Source organism: Ammospiza nelsoni, chromosome 10, assembly GCF_027579445.1.
Source record: "Ammospiza nelsoni isolate bAmmNel1 chromosome 10, bAmmNel1.pri, whole genome shotgun sequence".
In the NCBI taxonomy this organism is placed as follows: domain Eukaryota; kingdom Metazoa; phylum Chordata; class Aves; order Passeriformes; family Passerellidae; genus Ammospiza; species Ammospiza nelsoni.
Genome location: NC_080642.1, coordinates 20780975 through 20799867, shown reverse-complemented (window position 1 = coordinate 20799867; position 18893 = coordinate 20780975). Strand labels below are relative to the sequence as shown.

General features: G+C 58.1%; 2 protein-coding genes across 2 annotated transcripts; one reads left to right on the top strand and one right to left on the bottom strand.

Annotated features, from left to right (window-relative positions):
• Positions 1–3066: 3066 nt before the first annotated feature.
• CFAP410 (cilia and flagella associated protein 410) lies at positions 3067–8765 on the top strand. The gene is made up of 7 exons (XM_059479294.1): positions 3067–3254; positions 3787–3805; positions 4385–4431; positions 5105–5334; positions 6143–6311; positions 6640–6733; positions 7866–8765. The coding sequence occupies exons 1-7, from the start codon at positions 3178–3180 to the stop codon at positions 7989–7991; spliced, it is 762 nt and encodes a 253-aa protein (XP_059335277.1). The 5' UTR covers positions 3067–3177; the 3' UTR covers positions 7992–8765.
• A 3792-nt stretch (positions 8766–12557) lies between these two features.
• Positions 12558–18696, bottom strand: PFKL (phosphofructokinase, liver type). Its single transcript, XM_059478988.1, has 22 exons — positions 18579–18696; positions 17996–18069; positions 17824–17901; positions 17549–17738; positions 17252–17417; positions 17117–17161; positions 16923–17031; positions 16519–16614; positions 16347–16439; positions 15951–16076; positions 15798–15862; positions 15558–15621; positions 15325–15471; positions 15163–15233; positions 14989–15076; positions 14726–14878; positions 14441–14605; positions 14218–14279; positions 13806–13917; positions 13618–13717; positions 13397–13502; positions 12558–13312 (listed from the first exon to the last, which is right to left on the bottom strand). Exons 1-22 carry the CDS (start codon positions 18664–18666, stop codon positions 13165–13167), a joined length of 2346 nt encoding a protein of 781 aa, XP_059334971.1. The 5' UTR covers positions 18667–18696; the 3' UTR covers positions 12558–13164.
• Between the last annotated feature and the right edge of the window lie 197 nt (positions 18697–18893).

Genomic DNA, 18893 nt, shown 5'->3' with positions numbered 1-18893 from the left:
GTGGATTAAAATAGGTTTTATTTAATTAACATAAATGAAATAAATGTTTGTGTCTGAATCAGTCTCAGGAGAGGTCCCAGATCAGACAGTGCCAGTAAAACTGACTGACCTGTGCTTTTTCCAGCAGGATGAGCACAAAAATCTCTCTGTGGCATCTAGACAAGATTCCTTAATCTCCTTAGGCTGTCTCAGGGACAGGCATAGCTGCCAACAGTGCAGGGGCTGGGATTGCAGGGCTGGGTGGGTAAAATTGTGCTTGGGTTCCACGTTCCAGTGGAAGTGAAAGCAGCCTGGGATTTGGTGAACAAAGTACCACAAAGTCCTGGATATTGCTCTTCCTCAGGTCCTGCTGCTGCCCTCACTGACACACAGCCCAAGTGCCCCAATCCTGATTATCCTCGTGCCAGCTGGCCTGTGGACAGCTGCATGCAGAAAACCTAAAAATTCCAAGAATTGCTCCATCTGAGTGCTTGCATATCCAGCTCTAAAATCCTCATGCACCACCTGTGTCCTGTCTGTCTGTGGGTGTGATGGCAGCTCAGTGCTGAGGCAGAGAGAGGGAAGCGCAGTGGGATGATCTGCCAAACCTGTTTATCCCACATTTTTCCTGAAAAGTGTGTGCCCACTGATCCCAAACAATGTATCCCTCAGCCCTTCCCTTATCTTATTCCTTTATGGAAGTGTGGCAATCAAGAGGGGAGGGAGTTCAGTGCCACCCATCTCCTCTCCCAACACAAGGCAATCACCACAAACCAGGGTTCACTTCCAGCATGTTCCATAGAATCATGGAATCATTAAGGCTGGAAATGCTCTCTAATTTCAAGTCTAACCATTAACCCAGCACTACTGTGTTCACCACTGGCTCATATCAGGAACAGGGTGTCCAGCAGGCCCAGGGCAGTGACTGTCTCTCTGTGCTGGGACCTGTGAGGCACCTCCAGCCCTGGAGACAGCTCTGGGCCCTCACAGCAAGAGACACTGAGGGGCTGGAGCACATGCAGGGAATGGAATAGAGCTGGGGAAGGGAATGGAGCACCAGGAGTGGCTGAAGGAGCTGGAAAGGGGCTCAGCCTGGAGAAAAGGAGGCTCAGGGGGGACCCTGTGGCTCTGCACAGCTCCTGACAGGGGGGGACAGCTGGGGGTGGTCGGGCTCTACTCCCAGGGAACAGGGACAGGACAAGGGGGAACAGCATCAAGTTGTGCCACAGGAGTTTCAGGTTGGATATCAGGAGGAATTTCTCCACTGTAAGGGTGCTCAGGCCTTGGAAGGGGCTGCCCAGGGAGGTTTAGAGTCCCATCCCTGCAGGTGTCCAAGGAATACCTGGACATGGCACTCAGTGCCATAAGCTGGGTGACACAGTGGGGTGTCACAGCATATGTTGGAGTCGAGGGGGCCACAATATACAGAGCATCACCACACAAATTCAGAAAGCTTTAAGCACTTGCTCAAGCAGAGTAACACCTTACCTCATCAGAAAGCTTCAGGCATCTGCCCATACAGAGTAACAGTGTCACTCCAGAAAGCTTCAAGCAGCTCTTTGCTGTTTTACAGTACAGCCTTTTATATTCCTCATCCCACATGCACTGCACCTGTGTGCCCTCTGTTCCCTTTGGTGGTTGGTCAGTGCCCCTGGGCACTCCGTGGCTCATTGCTGTCAGTGCTGCTCACCTGCTGCTCACAGCTGTGCCCACTGGGGCTCAGCCCCACTCCCAAACACCACAAACTGTGTGCCTACAACACAGGTTGGGGATTGGTCACAGGTTGGACTTGATGAGCTTGGAGGTGTTTTCCTACCTCATTGATTCTGTGATTTTGTAAACTATGTCCCAAAGTGTCCCACTGACACACCTGAACCCTTCCTTTTGCAGCAGCACCCAAACACCCACACAACCAAACATGGAACACCCAACCTCCATCCTGCGGTTGCTTCTGTTGCCAAATCAGGTGGAAATACACAGAAAAATGCTGGGAAACTCTGAATTAATCCCTTTTTTTGACTAACCATACTGCTTCTCCAGATCTTCTTATTCCAGCTCTCCCATTTAACCACCTGCTGCTGTTACACCCCTGAAGATATAAATTGGAGGTTTTCCCATATCATACAGTGGTGTAGAAACCCAGGAGTCTAGAAGATTCCTAAATTACTTTGGCTCTGTAAAAACGAGTCCTGAGCCACTTGAGTCCCAAGGCTGAGTCAAAGGTGAGCGTTAGTTTTCTTATTGCCACATGGGATAAGAGGAGTAAGAAACTGTAGTGCTGTATTAGTCATTCTTGCAATAGTCATAACTATTATTTGTACAATAGTTCAAGGGCTGAACTATAACCTGTTGGAATGTTTAGGAGCTTATTGAGGAGAGGGGAGCAGATGGGGAGCAGGCAGGGATGGGTGAGAGGGCAAAAATTATATATTTATTGTAGCAAATGTAGATATATTTTATTTATGCACACTGCATACATGCATAGATAGACGGGTATATGGGAATATATGTGTAAAGTCACATAAACCACACACGAGTGTATAAAATGATACACTCGTGTTATTCCAAGGCAGAATGGGTTCAAATTGAAGGAGTAGGTTTATATTAGATATTAGGGGGAAAAAAAATTCCCTGTGAGGGTGGTGAGGCCCTGGCACAGGTTGCCTAGAGAAGCAACCTGTGCCCAACTCTGGACATCTTCAAGGCCGGTCTGGACGGGGCTTGGAGCAACCTGGGATAGTGAAAGTTGTCCCTGCCCATGGCAGGGGTTTGGAACGAGATGGGTCCAAACCATTCCACGATTCCATGGTGATCCTTCCTCATAAGCATACACCCGCAAAGGCGCAGCTCTGTGTACAAAGCATTCTCTAATAAACCATAATTAGACGGCTAATAGCATTTACCCGTAAACACCAATAACCACCTGAACGCGCGCCCGTTGCGGCAGCGGCGGTGCCGGGCCCGCGGCGGGGCGGGGAGAAGGCGAATCCAGCCCCGGAGCTGCGGCCGTGCCGGGGAGGAGGAGAAGGCGAATCCAGCCCCGGAGCTGCGGCCGTGCCGGGGAGGAGGAGAAGGCGAATCCAGCCCTGGAGCTGCGACGGGGTGGGGAGGAGGAGGCGAATCCAGCCCCGGAGCCGCCCCGGCCGGGCGGGGCCTGGGCCCAGCGGAGCCGCCCCTGCAGCCGCGGCCCGGCCCGGCATGAGGCTGAGCCGGGCGGCCGTGCTGGCACAGGCCAAGGCGGCCGCGCTCGACGGCGTCCGCCGCCTCAACTGCTGGTGGGCGCGGGGACAGCAGGGACAGGGGGCCGGGGGACGGCAGGGATGAGGGGGGACAGGCAGGGGTGAGGAAGGAGGACAGGCTCGGGTGAGGCTGAGAGGACAGTGATGGAGGAGGGACAGGCAGGCCTGGGCTGGGGGCACAGGCTGGGATCAGGAGAGGGCACGGGCAGGGATGGATGAGGGGCGGCAGGGCAGGATGGAGAGGGGAGAGGAAGGGTTGGAGATGGGATAGGCAGCGGTGAGGCTGGGGACACGGGCAGAGATGGGGAGGGGGTTCAGACAGGGCTGGGGAGGGGGGACAAGGGTGAAGGGAAGGAGCTGGGTGTCAGGGATGGGGAGGAGAGACAAGGATGGAGGAGGGAGCTGGGTGTCAGGCCGGGATGGGGAAGGGGAGGCAAAGCAAGGCCCGTGGCAGACTGTGCTAGAGCAGTTTGGTGGGGCCAGGCGGGGGCTGGGGCTGTGAACCTGGCTGTGGGGGTGCAGGGGGAGGCTGAGCTGTGCTCTCCCTGACTCCCCTCTCCTCTTGCAGGGGCAGCCACCTGACGGATGTAAGTACTGGAGGAGCCAGAGGAGCCTGGGCCCACAGCTGGAGCAGGGACACCGTGGAGGCCATGGGATTGGCAGGGCACTGGGGAGGGCCTGGCTTCGGTCTGGCCTGGTGCCTGTGAGCTGCAGGACTTTTCAGGCTTGATTAGCATCTCACACCATTAAAAAGGAAGTGATTGCTGCTGTTTCCACATTGGAAAATTTCTCTCCGAGGTCCAGCATGGAGTCTCGGAGAGCAGGACCCTGAGTCCTGCCTCTGTGGTGATTTTGGATGAGGTTCTGTCGCTAGGGGAGGGCTGGCAGGGGTGGGAGGGAGCCTTTCTTGCATGTGGAGGCTGCAGAGTTGCTGGAGCAGAAGAACAATGTGACACTGCCTGGTATCTGCACTTCCACTCCTGAGCAGAGGCTGGAGGAGCTGCTGACGCTGCACTCTCTGTGTCAGAAAATCTCTGGTGTTGTTAAGCTCGGGTTAGACTGAAGCAAACCCAAATTCCTGATGGTGCTTTTTGTGATTTCAATTTGGTTTATTTATATTTTCCCCCATGAGTGCCGACTTGTTGTTTCTGTCTCTCCCTGCTCAGATATCAATATGCCGGGATTTGCCCAACATCGAGGTGATCACGTTCAGGTGAATGCCAGTTTGCCAGCTTTGGAGAGGGCAGGGAAATCACCTTTTCCTGGGGGTTGTTTCTTTCCATGTTGCTGGGGTTGTGTGTGTGAGCTGCCTGGCTCTTTGTGCCCCATTTCTCAAGCAGCAGAGATACAGACAGGATTATTCCACAACAGCTCTTGTGCACTACTCCCTGTGCTCTTGAGAAAATATTCTCTGTTTTGACAAGTGATAAAACCCCTTAGGATTGTTGCTCCTGAAATTCTACTCCGTAGTTTTGACAGGGATCTTCTTGGCCTCTCTATGTGGCCTGTTTCCAAAATACTTGTTGAAATATTTTGTGGATCTCTCAAAGCTTTCCCTTTCCGTAATATGCTCAACTTTCACCTGTCCTGGGGATCCCATGGAGCGAATCTCTGTGAATTGGAGCCTTTTAACTTGGGAATTTTACGTGGGTTCTCCTTGGGTGGGTCTGAGGAGCTGCTACAGAAAAGGGGGCAGGTTTGGGGAAAGAAGAGGCTCTTTGTCATCCTCAGCAGGGTGGAGCAAGGGCTCTTTCAATTCTTCCCTCTGCTGACAAAGATGAAATGCCACAAGCCGTGGGCTGAACGCCCCTTGCTGTGCCCTGCTGGGGTGAGGCAGTTGCAGGAAGGGGCATGGGGCAGGATGGGCTCTGACTGTGTCTTTGCAGTGTGAATGGCATCTCAGACCTGGAGCCGCTGCACCAGTGCCAGAACCTGAGCGAGCTCTACTTGAGGAGGAACAACATCAGGAGCCTGGATGAGCTGTTTTACCTGAAGACGCTGCCGCGGCTGCGGGTGCTGTGGCTGGCAGAGAACCCCTGCTGCGGGCCCGACCCGCACCGCTACCGCATGACCGTGCTGCGCAACCTGCCCTGCCTGCAGAAACTCGACAACCAGGGTGGGCTTTGGTCACCTGCACGCAGCCCTGGGCCACCAGGGTGGGCTTTGGTCACCTGCACACAGCCCCGGGCCACCAGGGTGGGCTCTGGTCACCTGCAAGCAGCCCCAGGCCAGTGCCACCTGGGAAAAGGGGATGTGTTGGCTCCTCTTGAGGGCATCCTTTGAGTTTTGCTAGTCAGGGGATGTTAGGGGTTGAGTTAAATCTGGTGCTTCTAAGCTGTTTTCTCTCTGTCTTCCCTTTTCATTTATCTTCCCCTTTCCCATCTGCCTCCTCTTCCTCCTTCTCCTTTTCCTATCTCCTTTTCCTTTCCCTATCCCTGTCCCCTTTTCCCTTCCCTATCCCTATCCCCTTTCCCTATCCCTATCCCTTTTTTCCTTCCCTATCCCCTTTTCCCTATCCTCTTTTCCCTTCCTTTCCCTTCACTATCCCTTCCCTATGGTAACAAAACAGAGTGCCTCATTATAGCTTGGACAGTACCACTAATTAGTGGTTTTTAGAGCTCTCTCTTTGCTGTGGCCAGACAAAGGTTCTATAACTGGATCTGCTGCTGTAGAAAAGCTTCTCTGTTTTCTTTTTCTTCCATCCAGTAGCAGAAATTTGGTTGCTTTTGGAGCCTTCTCCAGAGACAAGAAATAGTAAAGCACGTTTGCATCCCTCCCTGATACCCTTCTTGCTTTGGGAGGCTGGTGATTGCTTCCAGCATTCTCCTGCACTCTCTGCAGCAGCAGAACCTGCCCTGCTAGAGATGCCATCCCCTTGGGCTGCTGCAGTTGGTAGCAACAGGCATTTGCTGTGTCCCTTGCAGCTGTGACAGAGGAGGAGCTGTCGCAGGCGCTGGTGGATGGCGTGGAGATCACGGCGCCGCCGGCCCGCAGCCCCGTGGAGAACGGCTGGCCCAGCACCGCCTCCAGCACCGCTGGAGCCACCACGGAGCCCCAGAGCCAGCTGCTCAGCTGCTGCCTGGAGGACACCAGGTGAGGGCTGGGCAGCTGCCAGCATGGCTGGGGTGCTGAATTCGTGTGTAGCAAGAAAGGAGCCTGACATTCCAGGCCCACAGCCGGTGCAGCTTCCCACTGTGCTGGTTGCTGCAGTGGAGCTGTGCTGGTTCTGTGGGGCTGGTTCTGCTGTTGGGGGTGGCTTGGGCTCATCAGCTGCTTGTGCAGGCAGGAGTGGATCCTCTCCATTCCCTGGGGTCCTCCAGCTGGATTCTCCTTGCATGGCTGCCTGTGATGAGGAAGGATTGGCCTGGCAATTCTCCCACCTGGTCATAATAACATTTGCTTTTCCTCCCTTTTTTTTAAGCAAAACTCAGGATGAGCTTGATATGAAGCTTGTTCCCAGGGATAAATACTCCTCCTTTTCCACTCAAGAGACAGACTGCAGCTGCAAGAAGACAGTGAGTATCTTTTAAAGACCAAATTGCTTTTCCTTGTACGCGGGGCTGAGCCCCAGTGTTGAAGGATGTGAAGAACTTTGGATGTCCCCAGAGGAGGGGAACAGAGCTGGAAGAAATGTCCAGGAGCAGCTGAGGGCTCTGGGTTTGTTTGATTTGGAGAGAAGGAGGCCGAGGGGTGATCTCATGCCCCTCTGCATCTTCCAGAGGAGAGGATATGGGGAAGGGGTGCTTAGCTCTTCTACTTGGGATCCAGTGATAGAAGACATGGTGATGGTTCAAAGCTGTGCCAGAGCAGGTTCAGACTGGATATTAGGAAGTGTTTCTTTAGCAAGAGGAGGTCAAACCTTGGGAAGTGGCTGCTTAACAGGAAACTTAAGTGGTTCTTCAGCCCCCTCCATCATGTAGCCTTGGATGAATCTGGATTTTGGTGGTTCAGCTGGGAATTGCAGAGTGCTGGACTCAGTGCCATTGCATCAATCAGCAGAGCAAGATCTAACCCATAGCTGCCTAGAGCAGCCCCACTGTCTCTGACCTTTAAAAATGGGAGAAGTAGTACCCCATTGCAGCTGAAGAGGCTCAGGTTGGATGTTGGGCAAAAGATTCTCCCTAGAAGGACAGCTATTTAGGCTGTGGAATCTCTCCCTGGAGTTCTTCAGGACATGATTTGACAGAGCCACGACCTGGCATTGGCACTGGTCCTGTGGTGGTGGCAGGGCTGGAGACCTTCAAGGGTCCTTTGCAGAGAGCACCAGCTCTCCTCATTCCTCAGAGCAGGGCTGTCCTTTCCCATCCTACACACGCTGGAGAGCGAGTGCAGCCGCTCCTGGCTGTGCCTTTCCTGACAGAAGGCAGGCTGGAGCGTGGCCGGCAGCCAGAGGCTGTGGGCAGAGCACAGGATGGGTTTGTCCTGCATTCCAGCCTCATCACGTGCCTCTCCCTGCCTGTGTTTGCCCCGAGGGCTCGGCTGTGGGTGTTAGTCCCGGTCTGGTGGCTGCAGGTGGCTGCTCCAAACTGCTGCCAGTCGTGGTGGTGGTGGTGGTGGTGGTGGAGGAGTTCCTAGAGAGAGCAGGGAAAATCGAGTGTCCTTGTCCTGGCTGGCTGGTCCAAAGCAGTGTGTGCCTTATCCCCACAGAACAACGTCCTGGATGCCATCCTGCTTCTCATGAAGGAACTGGACGCAGAGGAGCTGGAGATCATCCAGCAGACGGTGGCCAGGAGGCTCCAGGCCTTGCAGAAGAAGGAGCTGCAGGAGGAGTGACAGCAGCCATCCCCTTCCAGCCTCCCTGGAGCCCCAGCCCCACGGTGCTGTCCTGCCCACACCCCTGGCTGCAGCCAAAGCCTCGGGCATGGCATGGGATGCTGCTTCTCTGGAGATTCCCTGCCACTGCAGCAGGCTCTGACACTGTACCCTGCGTGGCTGGGGCTCTTGGGTGGGAGTTGCAGGCAAATCAGCAAGGCAGAACTGAACAGGGCTGCAGCCAGAGGTGCTGTGATTTGAGGGGGAGCAGAGCCTGCTGATGGCTGGGAGGGACTCCACCCTTCAGCCAGCCTGGGGGTGCACAGCACCTCTGAGGGCAGTTTGTACCACAGAGATTTGCTTTGGTAGAGTCTGACAGGGAGACATTGCCTGAGATGGTCACCAAGACCTATCTGTGCAGGTGCTGAAGGTCAATGTCCAGTTATTAATTTATTTTCCAGCTCCTGGCTGACTTCTTCAGGTCCTTCCTGGTGTATGCAGTGCCTGCCGGTCAGGCAGCCCAAAGAGAAGCTCAGAGCAGCCTAGGTGAACCAGGAATGACTCCCACATCCTGAATGCTCAGCTGTACTCTCACCCCAGCATTCCCTGCAGGCATTAGAGCAGCTTAAAGAAACATCCCAGTTAAAAGGCCCTGACCATTCTGCCTGCTTTGGACAGGCATCCGGGGTGGGTGTTGCTCTTTAACTGATAAAACTGCATTTACCAAGTTTTGTAGAGCTGTTAAGAGCAAACTAAACTGTTGTGACATACCAAATAAACCCAATTATCCCTCAAGGCTGTGTGAGTGGTGGCTGGAGTTCAGCAGAGGCCTGGCTTGGGGCACTGCTCCATTACCTCTGGTTCAGGGAGTGCATTGTGAGCACTGTGGAGGAGGAGGAGGGCTGTGCCTTCCCGCTTCACTGCGCCTCTGGAACGGTGAGCCTGCTCCCAGCACTGCCTGCAGGGCCACTGGGCTGCCTTACAACCTTCCTGCAGCCACAGCAAAGGCAGGCAGCAAAAGAGGTGCTGAGCAAAGCTCAGTGCAGAGCCACCTGGGCAGGATGTGTCCCTGAGATACAGGACACGAGGCCTCCCTGTCTCCCAGTGCTGCACTGGTGATGTGGCTGTAACATGGCCCCAGTCCCTGTTTGAGCAGTGTCCAGGCTGTGCTACCAGGAAGGAATGCTCCTCAGGGATGGTGACAGCCTCCTTGTGTCCACAAGCCTGTTTGCCTGACCTTGGTGGGAACAGGCACAGCTTGACCCTCATCACTCAGGGGGAGATTTGCTGATGTCTTTAACTCCTCTAAAGACCTTTGTTCTTGCCTTTTGCGTTAAACCCAGCTGCACTTGTGTGATTTATGATGTCCCAGACTTTGACATCCAGGGCCTGGGAGACTCACCCTGCTGAGTGCAAGTCTTCTCCCAGGCCCCTGGCCTGTCCATGTCAAGGAACGAGGGAGTTGCTGTTGGGGTGAGCTGGACCCCCAGCTTCTCTGGGATGTTAGTGATCAGAGGAAGTGTCCATCAGGACCTGGTCATGGGGCTGGTGGAGCAATCACTGTGCCCTTGAGGCCACACTGACACAATTCCTGGAGAAGCTGGGCTGTTTTTTGCCTATGTGCTTGACATCCTTGGCTGTTGCTGGTGCTGCCCTCGGGGCTCCCAACTGCTCCTTGCAGCATCCCCAGCGGGAGCTCAGCCCCTCCAGGGCCCTGGCAGCCTGCCTTCCCCTGCAGGATGCTTCTGGAGGCTCTGCCCTCTCTTCAGGGTGGGCTGGATGTGCTGGGAATCTGGGAGCACAGTCACGCCCCTCCTGCTCATCCTCGGAATTCAGTGGCTGTGCCTGTCCCTTTTCTCCCAGGAATTTGGCCCTCCAGGTATTTTTTTTTTGGTGGAAATGAGGTGTGGGGGCTGCAGCGATTCCTGTCCCTCAACATGCAGCTGGTCTGAGCCCTGTCCCCATTCACACCCTAAACCTGTTTGCTGCAGGGCAGTGCTGCAGACAGATTTTCCACATGACCTGCTGTCACCCTGCCCTGCCTCCGCCGGGAATATCGAGCGGTGAATGCAGATGATTCCAGCTCTGGAAAATGCCAGCAGCTGTGCTGAGCTGTTCCCTTCAAACCACCCTCAGAGACTCTGAGAGGCTGCTGGTGAGGCAGGTGTGAGGGCCATGGCTGAGGGAGGGAGGGAAGGAGTGGGCTGGGGCTCCCCCAAAGTGGAGTGGCACATGGGAGAGTGGAAGAGCCCCTTTCCCACCCAGGAAATGGAGCTCCAGGAGAAGCCAGGTCTCTGCCTGGGGTCTCCAAAGCAGGTAGTTACAAGAGCAGCAATGTTGCCTCCATCAGCAAGGTCTGCTAGTTATGGGTCCAGGGAGGAGATAAAAGTTACTATCTTCCTCCAGAGCCTAAAATGTGTTTAGTCAGGGGAAAAGCACTGAAACAATGGAATGGTTTTGGGTGGGAAGAGACCTGGAAGCCCATCTCATTCTACTCCCTGCCATGGGCAGGGACACCTTCCACTAGCCCAGGTTGCTCCAAGCCCTATCCAACCTGGCCTTGGACACTCCCAGGGATCCAGGGGCAGCCACAGCTGCTCTGGGCAACCTGTGCCAGAGCCCCACACCCTCACAGGAGAAATTCCTTCCCCTTATCCCATCTAACCCTGCGGCAGTGGGAGGCCATTCCCCTTTGGTGTGTCACTCCAGGCCCTTGTCCAAAGTCCTTCTCCAGCTTCCTTATTGGCTCCTTCAGGTACTGACTGTGAGGTCACCCCTCAGCTTCTCCAGGTGAACAATCCCAGCTGTGCCAGCCTTTCCTCCCAGCAGAGCTGCTCCATCCCTCTGCTCACCCTGGTGCCTCCTCTGGGCTCTCTCCAGCAGCTCCAGCTCCTTCCTGTGCTGGGCCCCAGGGCTGGGGCAGCTCTGCAGGTGGGGTCTCACCTGAGCAGGGCAGAGGGGCACAATCCCAACCCCTTTCCTGCTGCCCACCCTGGGATCAGCCCAGCACAGGGGGGTCCTGGATGGGGCATGGCCAGCCCTCACCACCTGCAGCCCCAAGTCCTTCTCCAGGCCTGCTCCCTCTGCTCATCCCCAGCCTGGATTGATCCCAGGGGTTGCCCTGACCCAGGGGCAGCACCAGCACTTGGTTCTGTCAAACCTCAGGAGATTCCCATGGGTCCCTTCTGGAGCTTCTCCAGGGCCCTCTGCATGGCCCTGTCCTTCGGGAGTGTCACTGCACCCTCAGCCTGGTGTCACCTGCAAACCTGCTGAGGGTGCCCAAACCCTCTGTGCCACTGATGGAGACCCCAAATGTCGCTGGTCCCAGTGCAGAGCCTGGGGCACCACTGGTCACTGATGGCCACTGTGAGCCACTGCCCCTCTGGATGTGACCCTCCAGCCAATCCCTGATCCATGTGACAGCCCATCCATGGAACCCAGCTGTCTGCAATGCAGAGAGAAGGATGTTGGGTGGGATTGTGTCCAGGCTGTACAGAAACCAGGATAAATGTCATCCATAACCTTTCCCTTGCCCGCTGAGGGAGTGACTCCATCAGAGAAAGGCAGGGGGCAAGTCAGGGGCAACTTTCACTCGGGGACAGCTCCATGGGGAGGACAAAATGCTTGACCCCAAAGGCTGTGATGCATGCTGATGCTGTCCCACAGGCTGGAGCCGTCAGCCAGCAGCCCCAGGAGGGAAGTGGCCTGGGAAAGGGGCTCCCTGTGACCGTCTGGCACAGCCTGAGCATGCCGAGCTCGGCCAGAAGTGTGAGAAATTGCCTCACAAACAAGCCCAGCACCACCCTAAAGCACTTGGGTGGTTCCCTGGAGGTGGGAACGCAGTGATTTTTCTCTGGAATCGCAAAGCATTTGCGAAAGGATGCTGACCTTGCACCCACCACAACTTGGACAGGGAGGAACAGCCGCCTGTGGTCCCACTCTCCCAGGCTTTGAGGATGCACAAAACCAGGGAATGTCTTGGCCCAATGTAGCAGGCACAGGGCCTGCTAGGGCCCCATGGAAGGCAGAGGCCTGAAGATAAGAAATGCCAAGTCATGGCAAGCCTGTTTTCCACCTTTCTGACCCCAGCTTATCTCTCTGTAACCCCATAGGTCACTTCTCCTTAACCCCTGCTATTGGACAATTTTGGATCCCCCTATATCCTATGTAATGAGCTGTTTTAGCCCTTTCTGGTTAGAAGAGCTGTTGCTGGAACCTTTTGCAGAACATCCAATAAAGACATCACTGTGGAATCCCAGAATAGCCTTCTCCTCTCTCGCCCTGAGTCTGCTAGCCTGCCTGCAGTACCTTGCAAGCTAGGAGCTAGAATCACAAAGGGCTGATTGATAATCACTAAAAGAGCTGATATCCCTTAAGCTTGCTAAGACTGCCAGTGGCTATGAGCTGCTTGGGATTTCAGGAGTCTGTCCCCATAAAAGACTGAGCTATCCGGCCTTGCAGCCTGCCTGGGGGCAAACCAGCCCAACATTAACCCGGCTTGAGAAACCCATCAGGCTTTGGTGTTCCCCCCACCCCAGCCCTGTCCTGCCACCCGTTGCCCCCACAATGACCACTCCAGGAGGCAGGTTTGGCTCCAGCAGGTTTTATCTCTAGAGGAGAGGAGCAGCGCCGCGGGCGGTGCAGGATCCAGGGTGAGGTGACGGACACGGCGCCCACAGCCACGTGGTGACGGTCGCAGCCAAGCGTCATGCAAGGGGACAGGGGCTCGCCAGGACCCCCGTGCTCAGCCCTCGAGACCCCCATGGGGGATGGAGCTCCACAGGGACACCCAGAAGCTCCAAGGAACTGCTCCAATCCACTCTGATGGCTCTGCATCCTCCTCGCTCCCCTCCCGCACGTGGGGCAGGCGACTACAAGCAGTAGCAGTTGGCTCAGGCGGTCAAGCCGCTAAATAAGGACTCAAAATACCCCAAGATTAAATAATAATAAACTATTAAGGGAAGATTAAGGGTCTGGGCTGCACGGCTGGCTCAAGCAACTCTTCTGCATCCGCACAGGGACCAGAACCTGCAGCAGTGATTGTGCCGTTCTGGGACACAGCACCAGGCTCTGCCTGCTGTAAGGGGTCGATGGCAAAGCTACAGGGCTACTGAGAACAGAGGGGACCAGTGCTTCCCCAGCAGCATGTGGGCACAAGAGGACATGGCGGGGGCTGTGGGCCAGGCTGGTGGGACTAGAAGCCCTTCTCGATGCTGAGGGTGCGCCGGGTGACGTGCTCCATCTGGCCTGAGATGTACTCGGTGAGGCTGATCTGGTAGTTGGCGAGCATCTTCAGCATCAGCCGTAGGTTCAGCCACCACTGCTCCTGGGGCAGCCTGTGCCTGTGCAGGGGACACAGCTCTGGAGCAGACACCCCAGGAAGGTTCCCCCAGGAGCTGGTGAACCGCTGGGGCATGGGGACTTACTCAAAATCCGTGACTTTCTTGAGCTCTGTCACAGGGCTGAAGGCCACCACCTTCTTCCGCAGCCCAATCACACAGGCAGTGTCTCCAGAGTTGGCAAACACACGTCCTGGGAAAAGGACACTGCTGACCTTGGCCACCTCACTGGGGACCAAGCCTGGAAGCCTGGAGCAGCAGCCACCAGCCTTCCCTACGCCCTGTGGGATCCCCAGCCCTCGGCTCACCCTTGCTGTAGACTTGCTGCAGCTTCTCTGACATCCACAGCACCGCCTTCACTCCCAGCTTGGTCCCGTAGTTCCGGTCAAAGGGGGTCGGGGCTCCCCCCTGGGGACAAAGAAATGGGGATGTCAGGCCTTGCCCAGCTCTCAGGGCCAGCAGGGCCCTTGCCACCCTGTCCCCTGTACCTCTGTACCTGCTGCAGGTGGCCCAGGACATTGATCCTGCAGTCGAAGATGCCTTTGCCCTCGGAGGAGTAAAGGTTGTAGAGGAACTCGGTGGTGTAGTGCTCATGGCACTTCTCATTGCTGGGGAGCAGAGGAAGGGTTTGGGGGGCTGCTCCTTCCCCTGGCATGACCAGGGGATCTCCCTTTGTTTCCCATAACACCTTTTTTGTGGTGTTTTGTTCTCCCTGAGGCCCAGAACCCCAGTTTGTGTCTCCAGGACGACCCTGGGGCTGGAGAGGCACCCAGTGTCTCCAGGGCCAAGTGCCAAACCTCACCATGCCTAGGACCCCTCTCTGGCCATGGGAAGGGCTCAGCTCCAGCCTTGCTCCCTGCCACGGGGCTGGGGTTTGCAGTGACTGTTCCCAAGTGCCCCCAACTCACCGCAGCACCAGCCCTCTCTGGATATCCGTCTTCATTTTGTCAGTCAAGTGCTCCACGTTGGCCTGCAGGATGAACACCAAGATGCCAGCAGCCATCCCACAGCCCTCCTGTCCTGACATCAACCCAGCATGGCCATGTCCTCCAGCTCCTGCCCTGCTCTGGAGCCCTCCCTTCTCCAATTTTCCTTCTCATTTTAGCCAGAGAGCCTCTCCTGCCCGCCCACCTTTAAGTCGTGGATAGTGAAGGGATCCTCGTAGACGTAGGCAGCGTCGGCGCCCACGGCGATGCCGGTGACCGTGGACAGGTACCCGCAGTAGCCCCCCATGGTCTCCACGATGAACACGCGGCGCTTGGTGCCCGAGGCCGACTGCTTGATGCGGTCACAGCTCTGCGCCCAGACAGGGGGAGGTCACACCAGGGAAAGCCACCTTGCATGGGACATTGGCCACTCCAGGCCGTGATGGAAGGCGGTGGAGCACAGTGAGCTGTCCCTGTTGGTGTCCCTCACCTCCATGGCAGCGTTGACAGCCGTGTCAGAGCCCAGGCTGAAGTCGGTGCCGGGCACGTTGTTGCTGATGGTGGCGGGGATGACGCACATGACGATGCAGAGCTCCTCGTATTGGCCACGTGCCTCCACCAGCTGCAGCACCCCCTCGTACGCCTGCAAGCAGACAAAGTATTGGGAAATGCTGGCCCTCCCTGCAGCCAGGTCTGCATCCCAGAAAGATTCCTCTGGGATGCCCACAGCCACCATGGTCCCCACTGATTCACCTCAAAGCCCCCAATGACCAGCAGCCCCTGGATGTTGAATTTGCGCACGTTCTCCACGATCTTCTCCATGCAGGTCTTGGGCAGCGTCCTGTGGTGGGGGAGGGGGGCAGACAGTGGGGTGAGGATGGTGGGAACACCCTTCCCCTATGTTCCTGTCCCCAGGGCTGCACTCACCGCTTGGTGCCCAGCATGGAGCCACCACGGCCCAGCCATCCTGCCACATCATGCCAGCCCACCTCGCGGACCTGTGGGCATCACCAACAAGTTAGGGGAGGGGAGAATCCCCCCATCCCCAAGCCCAATCCCATCCTCCAGGACATCCCAGGTGCTCCTTACCTGCCCCTTGGCCAGGCCCTCGAAGCCGTCATTGACCACATAGATGGTGTGTCCCTGGCAGATGCCGATGCGCACGGCCGAGCGCACCGCAGCGTTCATGCCGGCGGCCGGCGCTCCCACATTCAGAATGGCCATGCTAAAGGGACTCTGCGGGGACAGGGATGGGAACAGCACATCCCCACATGTCCCCAGAGCAGGGATAGTGTACCCTCCTGCTCCCCGTCACCCCTCACCTTCTCCTGAGCCGGCTTCTGGTGCGCCAGCAGCTTGTAGATGTTCCAGTTGTTCTCAAAGCTCCTGCAAGGACACGGTGATGTGTCTGCAAGGCACGTCTGGGAGAAGGGGAAGTCTCCCCACTGCCCCTGGATGTGACTGGGGACACCCTTCTGGTTGCAGGAGCCAACAGCGTCCCCAGAAGGAGAAGCCTCTATCCAAGAGGGATGTCTCCCCTGGTCCTGGTCCCTCCTCCTCACCTTCCACGGAGCTGGATGGCCTCGTCAAACCTCTTCTCATCCATGGCCTTCTGCACATCCTTTGTCTTGAGGAGGGGGAAAGATGCAACACCATAACACCCACGTTCACAGGGAGGGGAGTGAGACCCCCCAGCCAGCTTCCCTGGTACTCACCACCTGGACACACTCCATGAGTGGCAGCCGCACCGACTGGTTCCCGGAGTGGCTGACCACACAGGCTGGGGTGTCTGGCGTGGCCTCCAGCAGCGCCATCACCGCCTCCATCCCCATCTTGCTGCTCTGCAAAGGGACATGGGCACCCCTGTGACACTGGGGCCCACCAATGCCAGCTGGGTGGGATGCTCAGGGATACTCCCACAGGTTTGGAAACCACGTGGCTGCTGATTCACTGCTGGAAAGCTGATGGGTTTATTTAAAAATCCATGAAATTTGGAGTAAATGAGGAGAAATGGGTGCAAGGCCGAGCCCATGTGAGCCTCACCCCTTTCCATTGGGCAGAAGGATGGCAGGAGCAGGGTTCCCCCTCTCTGTGTCCTCCCCTGCACCTACCAGCACGCGGTCGAAGGCGGACGGGGTCCCTCCGCGCTGCACGTGGCCGAGGACGGTGACCCGCGTGTCGAAGCCCAGGCGCTGCACCACCAGCTGTGGGGAAGAGGGGACACCACGTTGGGGACCCGTCGGTGTCTGTGGGTGCCAGGGTGGTGCCGGGGCTGTCCCTTACGTCCTTCACGTAGTTGGAGGAGATGGGTTTGCCGCTGCGGTCGATGGCGCCCTCGGCGATGATGATGATGTTGAGCCGCGAGCCCCGGCTGCGTGTCTGCCACGAGGGGAGGACAAAGGGCCACCCCCTGAGCTATGTGTGAGCGCCCTGCCCTCCCCTTCCCACCCTCTGTGCTGCCCTGGGGGTGCTCAGGTCACGGGCAGCCGAGCCCCCAAGCCAACGCTGCCCCTGGCACGCGAGGGCTGGATTTGCGCTCGGCTGAGTGCCCCGGCTCACAGGGACAATGGCGGCAGCTCCCGAAGCTTCGCAGGGGCCGGGCACGGCTGCAGGGCTCAGCCTGGGCCTCTGCAGGGACTCCCCAGGGGGAACAGGGCATGGATGGGATGGCAGGAACCCCCCCTCACCTCCCCGAGCCTCTCGCACATGAGGTCCTCCCAGCCGTCCTCCGGAGGGGATTCAGGGATGAAGAGCCAGTCAGCGCCCGAGGCCAGGCCGGACACCAGCGCCAGGTACCTGGGGGCACATGGAGGTGGGCAGCACTGGCCCCAAAATGTGGCATCCCATCCCACCAATGGCTTCCCCACCCACAGGGACTTACCCACAGTGGCGACCCATCACCTCCAGCACGAACGTCCGCTGGTGGCTGCAAGGACACAGGTGAGAAGAGAAGGTGAGTGGGTGGGTGGGTGCAAAGGCCGGGGCGCTGCAGCCCCCAGCCCCCCATCCCCCTCACCTCTGTGCTGTGGTGGTGATGGCGTCCACGACCTCCATGATGCGGTGCAGCGCCGAGTCGGTGCCGATGGTCATGTCGGTGCCACAGAAGTCGTTGTCGATGGAGCCCACCAGACCCACGATGTTCAGGTGGCAGTTCTTCCTCGCCACCTCCTCGCTGATCTGCCCTGGAGGGGGTCACAGCCACCACACCGGTTATTTCAGGGCACCATCACGGGGCTACGGCCCAGGCCTCCTTGGGGTCACAGCACTGGGGTGACCCTCCAGGCCTCACCACCCCAAAGAGGGGCTCACCCACCGTCTCGCACCAGCTCCTCGAGCAGCCCAGCCCACTCGGAGCGGAAGATGTTGGCCCCGGTGAGGCTGCCGTCACCGCCGATGACGCACAGGTTGGTGATGCCGTGCTCCACCAGGTTGCGGGCGGCGCGGAGCCGGCCCGCCCGCGTGGTGAAGGCCTTGCAGCGGGCACTGCCGATCACCGTCCCGCCCTGGGGACAGAACGGGACACGGGGCTTGTCACACACCTGTGGGGGGCTGGGAGCTGGAGTCCCGCGGCCCCATGGTGGCCCTCACCAGCTGGATGATGTTGGAGACGCTGAGCCAGTTGGCTTGCTTGATGTTGTCACCCCCCTCCACCAGCCCCTCGTAGCCCTGTGGAGAAGCAGAGGGTGGAGGTGAAAGGTACCCCAGCAGAAGGGGGGGGAGATCCCCCCAGCCATGATGGGGAGCAGGGGGGAGCCCCAACCTCGTAGATGAGGAAGACCTTGGCTCCCACGTATATCCCCATGCGGGTGACAGCGCGGACAGCGGCGTTCATGCCTGGAAAAGTGATATGTGAGTGGAGCATTCCCATGGAATCCTGCAGATACAGGATCCTACAGGTGACCCTGAGGTGTCCCTTCAAGCGGGAGGAACCCCATGGGAGCCTGCATCTCACAAGGAATGCGATCCCATAGGTGACCCTGAGGTGTCCCCTTGAGTGGGCGGGGAGCCACGTGGGCTGAGACCGGGGAAACTCACCGCAGAGCCGGGGACGAGAAACAGCCCGGGAGCGAGAGAGTTGCTTATCCCGGGGGGAAACGGGGATGGGGACAGGGACGGGCACACCCCATCCGTGGGCTCCCCCCGTGGGGCCCCTGCCCTCCCACGGCCCGAGGGCGCCAGGGACGGGGACGCGGGGCGGGCACACGGCAGGGGGGTCCCCATCCATCCGCCCGCCCGGGAGCAGCGCGGGCCGCGGGCTCCGGCCCCGGGTGGTCGCGGTCACGGGCACGGACACGCGGGGACCCCGCGGGCCCGGGCCGAGCCCCCCGCCCCGCCGGGCGCACCTTGCGCGTCGCCGCCGCTGGTGAGGACGGCGATGGCCATGCCGGCCCCCGCCATCCGCAGCCGCTCCAGCTCCGCCGCCGCCGCCATCGCTGCGCTCCCGGTGCCGGCGCCGCCGCCGAGGACACGCCCCGGGACACGCACGGACCGGCGACACGCCCCGAGCCAGGGGACACGCCCCGAGCCAGGGGACACGCCCCGGCCGCCGCCACGGAGCGACAGACGGCGGGACACGTCGCTCCGTGTCGCGACATGGTGCGCTGTTATATCGTGCCGGGCAGTGGGGACATGCCCCGCCGTCCCGCACCGCGCCATCC

Bases quoted from the DNA above. Each gene is read 5' to 3' on its own strand.
- PFKL (XM_059478988.1), bottom strand. From the start codon at position 18,666: ATGGCGGCGGCGGCGGAGCTGGAGCGGCTGCGGATGGCGGGGGCCGGC. The intron at 15,622-15,797 runs GTGAGGAGGAGG...GTGTCCTTGCAG, and splicing joins GCCATCCAGCTCCGTGGAAG to GAGCTTTGAGAACAACTGGA. The intron at 13,503-13,617 runs GTGAGCCGAGGG...TCCTTTTCCCAG, and splicing joins GCAGCAAGTCTACAGCAAGG to GACGTGTGTTTGCCAACTCT.
- CFAP410 (XM_059479294.1), top strand. From the start codon at position 3,178: ATGAGGCTGAGCCGGGCGGCCGTGCTGGCACAGGCCAAGGCGGCCGCG. The intron at 6,312-6,639 runs GTGAGGGCTGGG...CTTTTTTTTAAG, and splicing joins TGCTGCCTGGAGGACACCAG to CAAAACTCAGGATGAGCTTG. The intron at 6,734-7,865 runs GTGAGTATCTTT...TTATCCCCACAG, and splicing joins ACTGCAGCTGCAAGAAGACA to AACAACGTCCTGGATGCCAT.